General features: G+C 39.9%; 1 protein-coding gene across 13 annotated transcripts in view; it reads left to right on the forward strand.

Moving 5' to 3' along the window:
• Positions 1 to 16,660, forward strand: part of LOC146313147 (sodium bicarbonate cotransporter 3-like) — a 53,778-nt gene that overhangs the window by 20,392 nt on the left and 16,726 nt on the right. For 5 of the 13 annotated variants that reach the window (XR_014772012.1, XM_084738453.1, XM_084738447.1 and 2 more), the window contains exons 3-12: positions 155 to 304; positions 3,560 to 3,698; positions 5,144 to 5,304; positions 5,500 to 5,688; positions 6,685 to 7,068; positions 11,650 to 11,765; positions 12,571 to 12,728; positions 14,060 to 14,147; positions 14,365 to 14,511; positions 14,909 to 15,015. Coding sequence is in view for 12 of the 13 variants with exons in the window: in XM_084738453.1 (XP_084594579.1) it covers positions 155 to 304; positions 3,560 to 3,698; positions 5,144 to 5,304; positions 5,500 to 5,688; positions 6,685 to 7,068; positions 11,650 to 11,765; positions 12,571 to 12,728; positions 14,060 to 14,147; positions 14,365 to 14,511; positions 14,909 to 15,015 (1,639 nt within the window). In the remaining variant the exon portion in view is untranslated. Of the gene's footprint in view, positions 1 to 154; positions 305 to 3,559; positions 3,699 to 5,143; positions 5,305 to 5,499; positions 5,689 to 5,784; positions 5,810 to 6,684; positions 7,069 to 11,649; positions 11,766 to 12,570; positions 12,729 to 14,059; positions 14,148 to 14,364; positions 14,512 to 14,908; positions 15,016 to 16,660 lie in introns of those variants that run through there. The other 8 variants (XM_084738459.1, XM_084738449.1, XM_084738451.1 and 5 more) reach the window with 7 other exon arrangements.

A 16,660-nucleotide genomic window follows, 5' to 3' on the forward strand; every position in this document is an offset into this window, starting at 1 on the left:
GATTTTTTTCCTCTTTTTTGTTCTTTCAAATTTATGTCATATTATGTTACAAAGTACTATCCTGGTTCCTTTTCTGGGGGGAAATTTTCCATTTCCAGTTTGTGACAGAGCACAGGAAATTTGTCTGAATTGTAATTGGACTTTTTTTTCCCAGGCCACAGAGCAGTATATGTAGGTGTCCATGTTCCTCTTGGACGGGAGAGCAAACGGAGGCATCGCCACCGAGGACACAAACACCATCGAAAGAAGAAAGAGAGAGACTCTGAGGAGGGGAAGGAAGATGGCCGGGAATCCCCCACTTACGGTTGGAAACACTCATCCTTTAGTACCAAACCCCATACCAAAGTTTTTTCTATGTCTCTCTGTACATCTCTCTCTGAACTGTTTTTCTACCACACAGTACTCTCCACCTTGCAGTTAATGTCTACTCTTTCCACTTCCACTGTATTTTTTTATACACTCACAGGACTCACCACAGACAATAAACAGAAATCCTTGCAATTCACATTGTACAGACCTAGCTTAGACTTTGTATTTGACTTTCATTTTCTGATAGGATTTTTCTTGGGCTTATACTTCACAGTAAATTAAACTGATGTAGAAATTATACAGATAGTTATATGATTTAATGGCCTCTGGTGCAGTGGTCATCGAATGCAATTAGAATGCCACAGCACCACCCAACACCTTCATTTAAACATATATATTGCTGAATTTACTCAGAAATCCGTAAATGTTATTTTTCATGTTCAATCTTGGTTGGCAAAGCAGTTACATTATGGTATGATGTGGAATTAGACCTTCCTTTAACAATGCACACATTTCCAGGTTGGAGCACCACTCTACTTAAGCCCTCTGTGTGTCTCCACCTTTCAAACAGTTCTGAATAAAACATTCAGCTCTTAAAGGCATTAAAGGCCACTGGGAACAACCCTCTGACACTGATTGAAGGCTCTGACATTTTAAGAGATGTGTGAGTGTGTTTGTGTGTGAAGTCGCCTCAACTCACCTCAACTGCAAGACTCGTAAGCTGCTAAACAATGTTTTTTTCAACTTTATAATGCCTTAACTAGCCCTTAAAGTCAACAACAACAAAAACATGTTGCTGTTATCATGTTAGTTATTGAGTGAGGCTACAGTGTATCACAATTTATAAGACAGAAATGTTGAAAAAACACTTTACTTATCTACACAGTTGGACCTATTTCTGGTGCCTAAAAACTTCATCACATATCCCACTTAAGCAAACACACACATTCATCCCTTCTATCTGCTGAGTTGGGTGAGAATTAAGATTACTTAGACTCATGCTGCTGTGTTGGGCCACTTTATACTGTATATTCATGCTCAGTAAGGTTAATAAAAAAAAAAAAAGAAATCCTCCTTTTTAATAAATGATGAAAAGCAAGTAGTGTTCAGGTATGAAATAATTCCTTTTGTTGAAGAATAGTGAGTAGTCTTCTATCCTATACACAGTAGTTCAAAGAATACAACATATCCAAAAGGGCTTCACAATTAATCTAATTCTGATGTTTTCATTAATGAATACCAAACCTTATTTATTGGGGATACCATCGACTGCTGACCAAAATCAGCCAGTTTTCAGCTCAACTGGCCACAACCTGTGAGCAGCTTGTCAGCGTCAGATATCCAGTTCTGTGCCTTTCAAATTTATATGCATGCTCAACATTGTGGTTCACGTCATGTTCACAGCAACACAATGATAATGTCACAGTAGTATTCAACAGCAAACAGCATTGAGAGATCAGACACAAATTTTGTAGACAGAGCAGCTAAGCAGGTGATGGTGCTACCAAACATCGGTAAATTTTCTAACTCTTCAGGCTAATGTTAGCTGGCTAGCCTGTTCACAGACTGGCAGTTAAAATCTCACCTCCAGTTCTAGCTGAAGAATAGATGGTCCAGCATGATGACAACCACATGAAGTGAAAGAAATACAGACAAGGAATCAAGGTCATTATTTATCATTGCACAACACAGGGTTGAGCAGCAAAATTATAATTGTGGTTCCCAAATGCCACACCGACAATAAAGTGCCTGTGGCGGTTTGTGTATTCTGACAATTATAGTTCTTAAAAAGAAAGAAAATTGGAATGGACCAAAATCAGAATCGGTAGGTTGGACTTCTGGAAATCAGTACATCTCATATAATTTACTTGTATTTTATTGTTACAGTGCATTTTAAGTGTTTTGTTAAAGCTATGAACTAAGTTAAATGTATCTGTCATCGTGATTCTTGCTCTCTACTCCAGAAATAAGTATCACAAATCCTTCAAGGTCTTTAGGGAGCAGTAAAATGAGTTAATGAACCAGAAAAAAATGTTTGTCAACCATCTTTGTGCTCTGATATAGGTGTGGATTAACAGTAAGCAGCAGCAACATGAATATGAAGTGTACTCAGATGTATACAATACACACCAGACCAACACACGGTGTAGCCATGTGTTAGCAGAAAATAACTCCCTTTTCTTGCTTCCAGTCATTCCATTTCTGCCTCCCTGTGGTGTTCAGTCCATATCTATTTCCGTTTTCTCTCTAGTTCCAGATGTCCTGATATCTGCCCTGTAATTCAATCAGACATGAAAAGAAAATTGCTGGAAAGCATTTAAGTTTTCATTATTCTCTCTTGCACATTTCTTTTCAAGATGTTTCAGCATCAAGTGTGCAGATATATTTCTTCTTATGTAGCACCATGAAAAACAGTTACAACAGCATACTCGTCATACTGTACCTTACCTGATCAAGTATTCTTCCCAGCTTCAGAAAGCATTAGTGCAGTTGTACTAGCAAGCCACACACGCACACACACACACACACACACACACACACACACACACACACACACACACACACACACACACACACACACACACACACACACACTTCAAATGGATATCAAAAATTTCTGTTTCATCCTACTACCATTTCCTGTTATTATGCTCTGATTTAATCTCTGTATCTACAAGACATTTTTACCCACCATCCTCTATAGCTGAACTTAGAAGACGATGGTACCACAGGGTAAACTCTGGAGAAAATCTGTTTTGGTTTAATACATCCACTTCAAGGTACCCTGCTGAGTTTCCTTGTAAATAAACAAAATGTATGTTTACATTCAGCCTTACTCACCAAAATGCTTTGTGTGTATCCTTGTGGTCTAACAAACAAAAAAAAACAAAAAAAAAAGTGTGTGTGTGTGTGTGTATACATAAATACATTTCCAAAAATCATTTTCAGAGCAGACTTTTTGAACATTCTGGAACCTGCCCATGTTTACTAGCTTGCAGTCCTTTTCTTCCCTGCCTTTGCTGGCACATTGCTGCATTTCTTGGCACATTACAGCCACCTGTAGATCACTGTGGTAGTGTGAAAGTGTTGGCAGGACTGTGTATCATGTCACCTGTGCGCACTCATCCGTAGTGGTACTAGAAGTTGAGAACTCCACAGGGTACTTTTCTAACATGTTATGCTTTGAGAACTGTACTGTTGCTGTCATTTTGAACATCGTAACTTTGGCCTTTACCCTCTCCTTGTGCAGACACACCATCCCAGCGCGTCCAGTTCATCCTGGGTACAGAGGACGATGACCTCGAGCACATCCCCCATGACCTCTTCACTGAGATGGATGAGCTCTCCTTCAGAGACGGCAGTGCCACTGAATGGAAGGAGACTGCCAGGTCAGAAAACAACTTAAGGATCGAGCAGCATAACAACCACATGAAGTGAAAGCAATATAGACAAGAAATCAAGGTCATTTATTTGTCATTGCACAACACAGGATTGTACAACAAAATTGGAATTGTGGTTCTCAAATGCTGTACGCAAAATACAACATACAAATAATTAATTAAATTCAAAATGGAATAGGATAAAATATAAAATAAAATGATATCTACAGCCATTTTCCATCATATACATGTTTACACCCAGGGAATTATTCCATCGTGTATTTTTCAAATTTGCATCAAGTTGAATGTGAACAGCAGCAACAAGATGGCTAAGATAATATTGCAGACATCTTCACATTAAAAGCTTACCTGGGAAAGATACTTTGACTGTTTAGCACGAAGCATCACCTATATAAAAACGCACAGTCCTGTGAGCCCTCCTCCGCTTGTCCTTCCAGAGTTATGTTTGTTGTGTCCTGTCAGCTCGGAGTATGTTCTGCCCGTCATGTGCAACAGCTTGATCCATGATGTTGGGGTCTCTGTGGCACAACAGTCTCTGATTTCCTGTTCCTTGGGCAGCTTGAGTCCTTAGTCCATTTCATTTTCCTAACAGGACATTAGCTTGGAGTCGTGTCATGACTCCCTTTACCTGCTCTCCTACACTCCTCTCAGGGTCCACTCTCCATTTCCTAATATCTCCAGGTATATTTCTGTCATTGGTGATTCGTGTTTCAGCAATGAAGCAGAAAACAATAACAGATTAAAAGAGAAAAGTAGCAAAGTTTGAAGGAGGTAATGGCTACTGTATCAACATGCTTAGCCATTGCCATAGCATAGAAAGACATGTATATAGAACTCCATAGATATGTTGGCTTTTCCTGCAAATGCTGATTTTCAAGATCTTTAATGCATCTATGTGAGCCTTGTAGCATCATATATTTATATAATCAGGCATTAACTGGAAGTGTGCAAATTACTCTGAAAATGGCTAATACTATGAATATGGCGAGAGTCCATTTTGGCAGTTTTTGATTGTAATTCTTTTACTTTCCTTCGATGTAAGTGCTCTACTTAGTTACTGTTTTGGGAGAGAATAATCTCAGTCACTATGAATTTTGGTTTGTAGCTGTGTTTAGTGTAGCTCTCAGAATCTGCAGAAAGTGTTATGGTGACTTAACTTGGCTTGCATTTCAGATTGTTCCCTCACGGATAAAGCTTGTGTTCAGTTAAAGGACAGATTTGGAGTATGAGTCACCCAGTTTGCAGTGCCTCAGTATGCACTCTAAAAAGTGAGATTTGAATTTGTCCAAGGAAAAATGCAACCTGGTAATATAAGCAGGAACAACATGTCACTGAACTATAATGCAATTCATGTTTATTTCTTTTTTTTATTTGTCACTATTGATTCAAGTAAGCTTTTTGTGTGTATGTTTGCTCTTGATGTTTATCTACAGATGGCTGAAGTTTGAAGAGGATGTGGAGGACGGTGGGGAGAGGTGGAGTAAGCCCTATGTGGCTACGTTGTCACTACACAGTTTATTTGAACTGCGTAGCTGCATACTTAATGGAACAGTCATGCTGGATATGAGGGCCAACAGTATCGAGGAAATTGCAGGTAAATTTTGCTGTACTCATTTAAAATACATGGTCATACTTTTTTATTGCATTTACCATGTAGTGTTCTGGTGAAAAGTGTGAGATAGATTAACTGAATATTCTTCTTGTTAGATGACTTTCAGTGACCCATACATAATTAGTTTTTTCTTACTGTGTTTACATCTCCCTTCCTGCCTTTGTACTTTGCACTCAGACATGGTGATAGACAGCATGGTTGCATCAGGCCAGCTAAAGGAGGATTTGCGAGCCAAGGTGCGAGAGGCCATGCTGAAGAAACACCACCACCAGAATGAGAGAAAGCTCAGCAATCGCATCCCTCTGGTGCGCTCCATTGCTGACATAGGCAAGAAACATTCTGACCCACTCTTGCTTGAAAGAAACGGTGAGATCCTGCGCACTCGCATTTCTTTTTCCTCCATATTTTCCACCACCACTGGGGAGCTGTTCCTAAAAATCCACTGTTCAAATCCCTCAATGCCAGCGTAGAAGGTGGATGGTAAAAAGTGAGTAAAATCTATAGAGAATGATCTGTACTGAAGCAGTCAGTCCCCTTAGTGAAAGAGAAATCTGGGTGCTAATGACTGTGCTAACCTGTATGGCTGGCCTGGCTTGGGGTTTGAATTAATGATTGTTTTCACTCCATAGGGTGACACTGGAAATATTGCTTAACGTGCAACTGGAGTCAGCAATGTGTGTGGTTTTTTTGACTGGGCATGTCCACAGTGGAGTTGATGTATGGTGTGCATTTTAAGATCTTCAGGTTTTAGGAATGAGAAAAATGATCCACCTCTGTGCTTGTGGTTCTTGTTGGGCTTGCATTTTCATATCATTACACCAAAAGCAAATGTGAAAGGTCAGAAGTATATATATCCTCTTGATGGTAGCTGATTATAGTTGGTAATAGTTGAAGTCTGAAAATGTAGAATTTCTGACTGGTCTGTTGTGGTAGAGCACATGTATGCTTACAGTTTACATCGAACTAACTCATCCTCTCCTGCATGCATGCCTCTCTGAAGTCAGAGTTTTGCCTTCCTTCAGTCCTGTCGTGTGATTGGTTTGTTTGGTGTTGAATGAGACAAACTGTTTGGCCCTTGTGGACCCTCCTACATGCCTCACTGAATCATTCTCTTCTGCACACAACCAAGCTTTTCGCTCACGTTTATGCAAGCACGAATCTCTCTAATGACACCTATGCCACGCTCTTGCTGCCCACCCCTTCTGGCTGCATCTCCTCCTGATACCATCTCTGTGATGTACTCCTACTTCATATGTTTTTCCTCTCTGCTCCATCTCTTACTCCTTTTCCTCCTCCGTCTCCTTTCCCTCCTTTTGTCTCTCCCTTCTCCTCTCCCCTTTTTGCCTTTGTCTCTTCTGTTAGGAGAGGGCCTGTCCTCTTCACGTCTCTCTCTCCACAAGCCAGGGGCAGCATCCTCTGTCTCCAACCTCTCCCAGAGACGAGAGTCCAGAGTCTCCGTCCTGCTCAACCATCTCCTGCCCTCTTCTTCCTCCAACAGTGGATCCTCCCCAGGCCCCTCACCCCTCTCTACCCCTCAAAATGCCCGTGCTTCCCTCAGGTGCTCCTCCCAGAGCCCACCACGCACCCATGGTGTAGGCCTTGGCCCTCAAGGCATCCCTGAGGTGGTGGTTTCACCTCCTGAGGATGACGATCCACCAAACTCTACAGAAGAAGAGGAGGCATCACCACAGCTCAGTCGGCGAGCATCTTCGGCATCCCAGGGACTCGAGCTGCTGCCCTTAGAAGGCAAATATCTGTGTAGCCTGCCAGTGTGAGTCACGGCTTGAACAGAGAACACTAGCACTAGCATGAAAGCTCTGCTCCCCGTTAACTTCCAGCCCCCCAACCCTGCGGCCATCTCATCAATAACCCACAGCAAGGCTCACTCGCTAAGGCGCTTTTCCACTGTGTTTATACTCAACGTTTTTTACACTGCTCTCTTCTGTCTATTCCACTAATGCATTCTTTTCTAACATCTCGGCTTCTTGCTACACTCAAATTTCTACACTTCTTTTTGCCATTCAAACTCTTCTTCTCTCTCTCTTTACACATTTTCAAGTCACTCCCCAGCGTCTATGCCTTGCTTGGCCCTTTCCCCTTCACACCTCCTTCATTATGGCTGCATGGATGCCTTCCAAAATGTTCTGGTCTGTCTCTCTCTCATTCTGCATCATGTGTCCTGTAATGTGTTATTGCCACGTTCAGATTTCTACCCTATCTGTTAGTAGGGATATCCCAATCAATTTTATTTTACTTTTTGCCACTCATCACAGTCTGAGTTACTTAATCTTCGGTATCTGCTAATACTATTATATTAACAATGCAGGTACAATATACAGTTGCAAAGTGTGAATTTTACCTCAAGGATACCAACATTTAATTCAGTTAATCCACATAGGTTTAACAGCTTCATATGTCTTATTACTCTGCTAAATTTAAAGTAGTATCTTATAGTGTTGTATAATGTCAGTAGACAGGACTGCCAATAGAAAAGTGTTATGACAAGAAGCTATTTGCAGAGCATCTTTAACATTCAAATGCACTTTGAGGTAGTGGTGGGTGATATGACCTAAAATGAATGATTTTTACAGTGATGTATTGCTGGCTGCTGTTTATTTTTCGGGATGCTCTGATGTTCACTTAGTCACAACATTGCAGAAAAGGTTCCTTCTGCTCAAGCAGAGTGCATTCAGGCCTTTTTTGATAGGTTGCATATTCTGAGCCCACTTTATTACAACAAAATATTGTGAATGGATTAGGCTTTTAATCACTGATACTTATCAATGAAAAAAAATGCCTTGGTCTCTGACACAGATGTTGCACATCCTTGGCTGTTAAGTCCTTGTGTTTGTGTTATCATATGATGTAGAAACTGACAAAATAAATCCTAAATTCTTTTCAGCTGTGTTTTATCCCCGGATGACCCTAACGCTATCCCATGCAGTCAATGCAGATATTAATGTCATGCAACTTGTGGTTTTCCCATTGCATCATTTGGCACCCATGCTCTTCCTCCTCATCAATTCCTAAGTATAAACATTCTTTTACCCGATAGAGTGAGGGTAGTGTGTGCTGGCCGGATGGCTAAATATAAGCCTGAGACCAAGGTGGGTGATTCAGTACTGTATGTACCATCATATTGGCACCTACAATGACTTTTCATTGGTCCAAACCAAGCCTTGTCAGTTTATTATTAGACTCTGTGTGCGTATGAGTGTGTCTGTGTTTGTCTTACTCTGGGACTGGCTCCATTTCAAAGTATGGGTCATTAGAACGGGCGATCACTTGGTGGGGGAATCTTGAAGGTTGGGGTGGTCTTATTATAGCTCACAAGCTTCTGTAATTGTACCCCCTTCTAGGAAAATATACAGTATTTTCCCAAGTAGCAAGCGTCTTGACATCAGGGTGTGGGTTATTATTCAGAGGGAGGTTTCAAGCCTTCATCATTACAGTTTAGTAACACTCACTGCAGGTTGTAAAAAAACACTGCACTGTTGTGCAGCTTTGACTTAAAATAGCTAACCGTCTAACTGTGTCTTGAACAGAGAAATGGTGTTAGACAGGAAATGCCCTAAATGTGTCATTTAGAGTAATTTGTCTGAATGCCAATAATAGCCTGGCTTACAGGTTAGTAATGAAATAATTATAGCCAATGATGCACTGATATAGATGTTCCTGCAGTTTTTTAGATTGTAGTGGTAATGAGTTGACCACAAGCTATTTATACATATATATGCCATGGAGTGATTGAACATGAGGTCATGGGTGAAATACCTGTACACAGGGCTTGCAGTGATGCAAGTGATGCACTTGGTCCATGTTATTCTAAACCTGACATGAGACCTTTTCAAATCTTAAAATGGCAATCTTGACGATTTCAGTCCAGAAACATCAAAGTACTGTTTGTAACAGCAAATTTGATTTAATACTGCAGGTCACTGAATTATGGGTGAAGGAAAACAAACTATTGTCACTCTGATAAAGACGTCTGGCAGCAGTAAGCCTTTTCCCATATACTGTGAACAACCATGATCTTATTTAATAGTGCACACGTCATGAGTCTGCGAACAGCAGGGCACAGTGAAAGGAGTAGGTTAACTCACTGAGATGTGCAGCCTGCCCGCCTTCAGCTGTTCATCGAACCGCTCACTGTGGCTGCTCCTTCTTGTTTCATTACTCCCTGCAATATTTCAAACTGACCTGCTGTCAACAAATGCAGAAAATAACCATCTTGTTTTGTTGACACATTTATGATGAGTGATAGTAGTAAAGATAAGGTCACTAACAAACACATTGCATTTCCTTTGATTCCTTCATAATAATAGTCAACCTGTGTTTCCTCAGTTAAATGCTTTTAACGTGAAGCTGTAGCCTTAGGAATGCTCTGATGGCGATTCAGCATTCTGTATTCATATTTAGATTTTTTTTTTTTTTTAGAGAGAGATTTTATTAACAGTAAGATAAGTGGTTGGTCAATGAGTGACTGAATGAATGAAGAACTTAATGCAGCATTATTTAGGGGGAACGTTGCCACAGACACCCAACTCGTAATACTGCAATACTGTCATCAGTGGGCTATAGGCTCAATTACTTTTGCGTTCATCTGGTTCATTTGGCAACAGATGGTGACTTAACAGACATTAATTTAAATGAAAGTCTTTGAGATAGCCACTTCAAGCTTGGCTCCTTATCATTTCATGTCAACTTGACCACTTTGGTCAGTTTTATGAAACTTAAATTGGTCATATCTAGACTTAAGATAACCTGTGGTGCCATTATTATATAATTCCTTCATCTATATATGGCTTCTTGTCGTCTCTGAGTCTTTGTACAGTGTAATGTAAATTGTAGACAGACCTATAGGTTACTGGCACTAGACCGAGTTTCATACACTACATTAAGTATGAATCAATCACTTTCTTTTCATCTTTTGATCAGAGAAATCCCAGTGCTAACAGGCCCACATAAGAGTCAGAAAATCAATGTAATATCAGTTATTATGTTTCTCTTTAGCATATGAATGAGGTAGCGCTGTGACGCCACGGTTTAAAAGGCTAGTATGGGGGAGCATTCCAGGGCTTAGCCTTCCTGAATGAAGTGTGTTGGCGGACACAACCTAAGCTAATCCCTCCCTTATTCCAAGAGGCTTTGTCGGGTATGTGAGCAATCATGCTCCTGTTCAGCAGTCACAGCTACCCAGCATCCACTGGGGTTACTCCAGGGTACTGTTCAAGGGTATGGATCAGTGGCCAAACCACATGCTGATAAAAATGGTTCATTTAATTTTGACTCTGGATTAATCATAGGTGAGAATGAAGCTTATTGCTAAAGCCTTTATAAATGTGTTTTGTTTGATCTTGGTTGGCTCGATTACTTCCTGATGGAGAAATGAGAAATGTGTTGATGTGGATGAGGAAAGAGGGAACACCTGGTAAAAGAAGTGTTACTTCTGAATTTCAGAGGATAGTATGTGAAATGCTATCCTTTGATTGAAATACATTCCTCCCTCATTTCATCTCCCACTCTCATATCACCTCAAGTGCTAGCGTTTCCTGTATCTGGTATGGCTCAAAATCAAGTAAGAACTGTTGAAGTGTGCAGCTAATTATGCACAGAAATACCAGCGCTTAAACGCTTGAATGTGCTGAAGTCTGAGGAAGCTGAACTGTCAGGCATATCAAACACATCCATTCACCTTTAGCTCAGAGCTGACATGAATTCAAGTTAAGTAGGAATGACTTTAAGCACCAGTGTAATGAGCTCAGCAGACTGGCAGCAACCAGCAGCAGGGCTTTGTGAATTATATTGTCCCCCCTGTTGAGATACATCACAGTGTTGCAGTTCTGCACCGAATCACGTCTAGAAAGTAGTGGTCGTGATGGAAGAAATCCTTTTACTCGCAGCCAAATTTGAAATATTAAACAGCAAATTTGACAGTTGAACATTTTAACTACTTGGTATATTCTTAGCTTGACGGTCTGTCTATTCTGTTTTAGTCGTTTTAGACCTGTGTGGGCACAAGTGTGACTTCAGAATTGTTTATCAAGAGCTCACCTGTGATCAAAAATGAGGAAAGCACCTGTGAAATTGCCTCCTGTTTGATGAACCCATGCCACTAAATAGTGTTGTGTCACAGATGAAAATACCATGAAATTTTTTCCTCCAGTTCTTCAAAATTAAAATCTGATTAGAGAGAGAAAATAACAGGCAAATGACATTTAAAAATTATGTTGCAAATGGCATTTCACTGCTCTTCTGGACGAGTCTTTGTTTCCCAAAGTACCAAGATGGTGTCCATCACTGATTCGCCTCTCCTGTCCCTCCCAGGACCACTGGTGTCTCCAAACTCTGTCCCAAACAACCTGGATGGCAACAAGGCAGTGGAGAGGAGGCCATCCAAAGTAGGGGTCAGTAGAGAAAGCAGCAGTGTCGACTTCAGCAAGGTAACCTCACTACAGTACTGAGCACAGAAACAGTCCATCATGGTGGAAGAGGGGCCCATGAGTCCATCAGTGTCTTTCCACAGACATTTCAGTGGTCTGTGTTGACAGCCGCCTGTATGACAGCTACCATCACATTTACCCATCAGCCCTTTTCATCTGGGTTGTAAGAGTAAGAGGCACCTTCAGTCATTGTTCCACCTGTAAAGAACAAGGAATTGGATCGTCAAACTAAAAGTCTTACATACTGTTGTTATGTAACTGTTTAGTTTTGAGAATTCCTCCCTCGCACAGCCTCCATTCATCCTACCATTTTGTAGTTCCACATCCATTTAAAAAAATGGCAGGTGGCCATAAGTAGTTATCATTATAAAACCATCCATTACGGCTGCCAAAAACTAAGGTGCAGTGTTTATATGAGTCATAGGATACAAAAGAGGAATGAAGGCACAGTCTTTTCCACAGGGTTGAAGTAACTGTTGCTCAGAGCTGTATTTAGAATTGTACATATATTTATTCAGGAACATGATGAAGAAATTCTTCACAGCAATGGACAATCTTTGCTCAGTACCTTGTAGATGATTACGTAGGTATTGTCTTTCATTTGTTATCGTAGCATCCAGACGACATGCTGCCATCTCTTACGCACAACTTATTTCTTCATCTCTGTTTGCCTGCGTGTCCCAGTAAACTAGTCCTTCATTGTTTCTTGCGCCTTTCTCTTCTTTCTGTCTGTTTTCCATGCATTTATAATTAGTATTTGTCTGTATATCCGATTATTCACTTTCATTGTTTCCTTTGGTTTCAGGTGGACATGAATTTCATGAAAAAGATTCCTCCAGGTGCTGAGGCCTCCAATGTACTGGTGGGAGAAGTGGATTTCCTGGAGAAGCCCATTATTGCCTTTGTACGACTATCCCCTGCAGTCCTTATCACAGGCCTCACAGAGGTTCCTGTGCCCACGAGGTACAATAATTGAGAATCAGTTATCATGGTATTTGGCAAATGTTGCCAATCTGAAGTTATTATATTCTGGCAGCAATATCACTGACAAAGGCATTTATAAAAGCTCTATTCACATAATATAAACTGAAGATTTACTGTACATAGGACTGTGGTTGTGTGTCAATGACCCTGTTTTTCATGACTGACCCCATGTATGACCTATACCTATATTCAGTTGAATACAGTGCAAAGACAAGATATTTTATTGTTGGAATTGTTTAACTTTATTTTAAATTGCAAATATACATTAATTCAGAATTTGATGCATGTTTAACACTGTGTTAACTCACCTTTTCTTTTAACGACACTCAGTAAGCATTTGAGAACTGAGGACACTAATTATTGTAGTTTTGGACAAGAAATTCTTTGTCATTCTCGCTTGATCAATGCCTTCAGGTGCTCAGCAGTCCGGGGTCTCGGTTGTTGTATTTAGCACTTCATAATGCACAGTGTGCACATGCACATTCACATTTTCAATGGTTTCAATGGTATCTATTTTGCTGAAATAAGCAGGGAGTCTCTGAAAAGAACATCGTCTGGATGGCAGCATGTCTTGCTCCAAAACCCCTGTGTACCTTGCAGCATTAATGGGGCCTTCATAGATGTGACATTTGGCCATGCTATGGGCACTAACACACCCCCAAACCATCAATCCATGACTGATGCTGGCTTTTGAAGTTAAAAATTATTTGAAAACCACTGCATTCTGTTTTTATTTACACAATGTCCAAATGTTGTTGGAATTAGAGTTGTATTAAGTAATAAGAGTCTCTAGCCACACAAGTAGTCCTCTGAAGTCCTAATGCTTGTTGCACATCAGAAAATGAGATGATGTGAATAAAACAACAAAAACCTATTTTGATTTTCTATTATTTTTTAAACAGTTTTTCCCTACTATACACAAAAAATATTTTTTTAATTTGGCCTGAGCATGCTGCACACATTCTTGCATTTTCGCTCAAATCAACAATGGCAGTAATACACCAATAAACATTAAAATGTTTCATTAAAGGCAGGGAGGAAGACTGCTAGCTTGTAAACATGAATAGGAACAATGTAGGTATAGAAACATTTTGCAATTTAGCTTTGCCAAAGTTTTATGAGAGGACATGGCTTCAACATGTTTATTAGACCTTAAGGATACAGACAATGTATTTTCGTCAGAAACAATGAATGTTTATCGAAAGAAAACTCCACAGTGGGTCTTTTGGTGTATATTCTTTGTTTTGCTGTGATTACTTTTGAAGTAAATGTTATTCATTGTATATTTCATGTATTTGTCTTCTTCAAAGGTTTCTTTTCCTCCTTTTGGGTCCTCATGGCAAAGGGCCTCAGTACCATGAGATTGGCAGATCTATGGCCACACTAATGACAGATGAGGTGAGGGAAAAACAGCTTTGGCATTTCCTAAAACTGTATCAAAAATTATCTGGTTCAGTTTGGATTATTTTTGGATTTAAAATGCATGGAGGGTTGGTCAATGTCGATATAGTAAATTGCCCTCTCCGTGAAGATGAGGTGAAATTTTGGCCTCTCTGTGAACAATTGAACTGATTTCCAACACATTTATTAACTCTTAATAATATTCATCATGTAGATTTTCCATGACGTGGCATATAAGGCCAAAGACCGAACAGATCTCCTCTCGGGGATAGATGAGTTTCTTGATCAAGTTACTGTTCTGCCTCCTGGAGAATGGGACCCCACAATCCGGATTGAGCCCCCGAAGAATGTCCCATCTCAGGTTAGTAATTCTGTCTAATGTGTACTTGATGAATAATGCATTCTAAGGTGTGTTGTTCTTAACGTAATCCATATTGTGGTTTGACATATGAAAAACACTTAAATTGCTCTGTAAACAAACATACAGAAATCTGCCTGGGAGGTGTTAGTGCAGAGATCATTACCCAGCTATACAACAACCAAGCACCAGCACACTTACTAGACCTTGCATACTTTATAAAAGCCTGGTCTCACAAACTGTAGGTTCTTATTAATTTCAATGACTTTTCTGTACGTGTATTTCTGTATACCACTATAATCACACTGAGAGTGCCCCCTTATGGATTTAAAGCATCATGGCAGCAAAAGAATTAAAATTCATGCAACTATATTGTATTATAATGTCCTTTGACCTGCAGATAAAGAGGAAGAGACCGTCCCAGCCTAATGGCACAGCGTCTCCAGCAGGAGAGCTGGAAAATGAGGACGACCATCATGCAGGGCCTGAGCTCCAGAGGACAGGGAGGTGAGTTCAGCCACTAGCTTTAAATGATTACCAAACCTTACTTACTCCAGTATTCTACATCAGAGTCATTTGCGTGAGTAAATATGTTGACAAAGAATTATTTGATCATGAAAGTGTGTCCTAGTTGAATTAACCACTTCATTAGCGCAAGGAGGCATGTTTAATATATCACATTGATTGTGTTGAGATAAGTGCCTCTTGTTAACATAAGCTGGAGGAGAAAACTAATTTGAGAACCTAAGCATCTCATTTTATCTTCTTGAGGTACAGAGAAGTATTCGTGGTTGCAATAGTGAGAATATCCATGCCGTAAAGACTCTACAATTTTGATGTAGATGTGAGTGATATGGCTTGTGAATAATACATCAATATTTTTAGGTTGTTCTGCAATATACAATATATATCTCGATATACATGTTTTCTCTAAAATAACCAGCACTATAACACCATTAGGGCTGGGTGAGACAAAATCAAGGATCACAATACTTTTGACTAAATACCTCAATATTGATATTATGACAATATTGTAGGGATCATCATTGGTGCTTTCACAAAATATTAACACAATGAGATTTTTGATAAATGTGAATATAATGGGTAAAGACAAATAATAGAACAGCTACAACAGTCTGATAAGTTCAGAAAATTACAGTATCTCACTTCACTGTAATGTAGTCTTTAAAATCGGGAAAAGACACCACATATGCTTTGTCATGACATCATGATATTCAAAACCTAAGATGATATCTAGTCTCATATCATGATAACAATATAATATTGATATATTGCCCAGCCGTCGAGGTCAACAAAAGTAAACATTTTTATAAGGCGTTCCTTGCATATCATTACAGTAGACTAATTTGAAATAAAATTTTAATTTGTTCACAAATTAGAGTTTAGTTCACAGATACATCATTCTTTACTGTTGAACCTCAGATGCTGACATTTATGGATATCTCACGCTGGGTCTCTAGAGCCCAGGCCACACAGCAAAGAGAATGTGTTTATTTGAAACCTCAGGCAGACACACGCAGACATTCACAATCTGCACACATACACATCTGTTGGGAGGCACTCTATTATTTACAGATTCACTCTCCTTTTCACCGCTACTATAAAAGGCTCATGCTACAAGGGAGCGACTGGAGGACAGAGGAGTGTATGGAAGTGCAAGAAGCTGATGTGAAGAAAGCTATCAGAAATAGGGACTGTATAGAAGAGACAGTGGGGGATGCAGAGGCAGGCGGTAGAGGTTATTCCAAAGGTGTGGGGGGAAAAGAAAATGAAAGAAGACCTCAGAGCAGAGCAATTGGACAGGTGTCAGAGAAAAGAAAAGAAGATATACAAGGTGACAAATTGAAATGCTCAAAAGCAAAGTAGAGAGAGACAGAAACATAAGAGTGGAAGGTGAGATGTGTTGGGAGTCATTCTGGTCAGTATGAAGACAAATTCTGTACCTGCTTAAATATTTTGGACTCACCATCAAGATCAGAGTGCCATCAAATTTTCAGGGTTGAATATTATAATGATACACATTTACAAGCTCATGACACTGCCCCAGCAACAACACTGCCTGTGTTCTGGCAAACAACAATAAACATAAAAGTGCTCCTTAACAGTTAACTGTGTAAAACTAAACACCTAG

Source organism: Lutjanus erythropterus, chromosome 16 (assembly GCF_056507025.1).
Source record: "Lutjanus erythropterus isolate fLutEry1 chromosome 16, fLutEry1.hap2, whole genome shotgun sequence".
NCBI lineage: Eukaryota > Metazoa > Chordata > Actinopteri > Lutjaniformes > Lutjanidae > Lutjanus > Lutjanus erythropterus.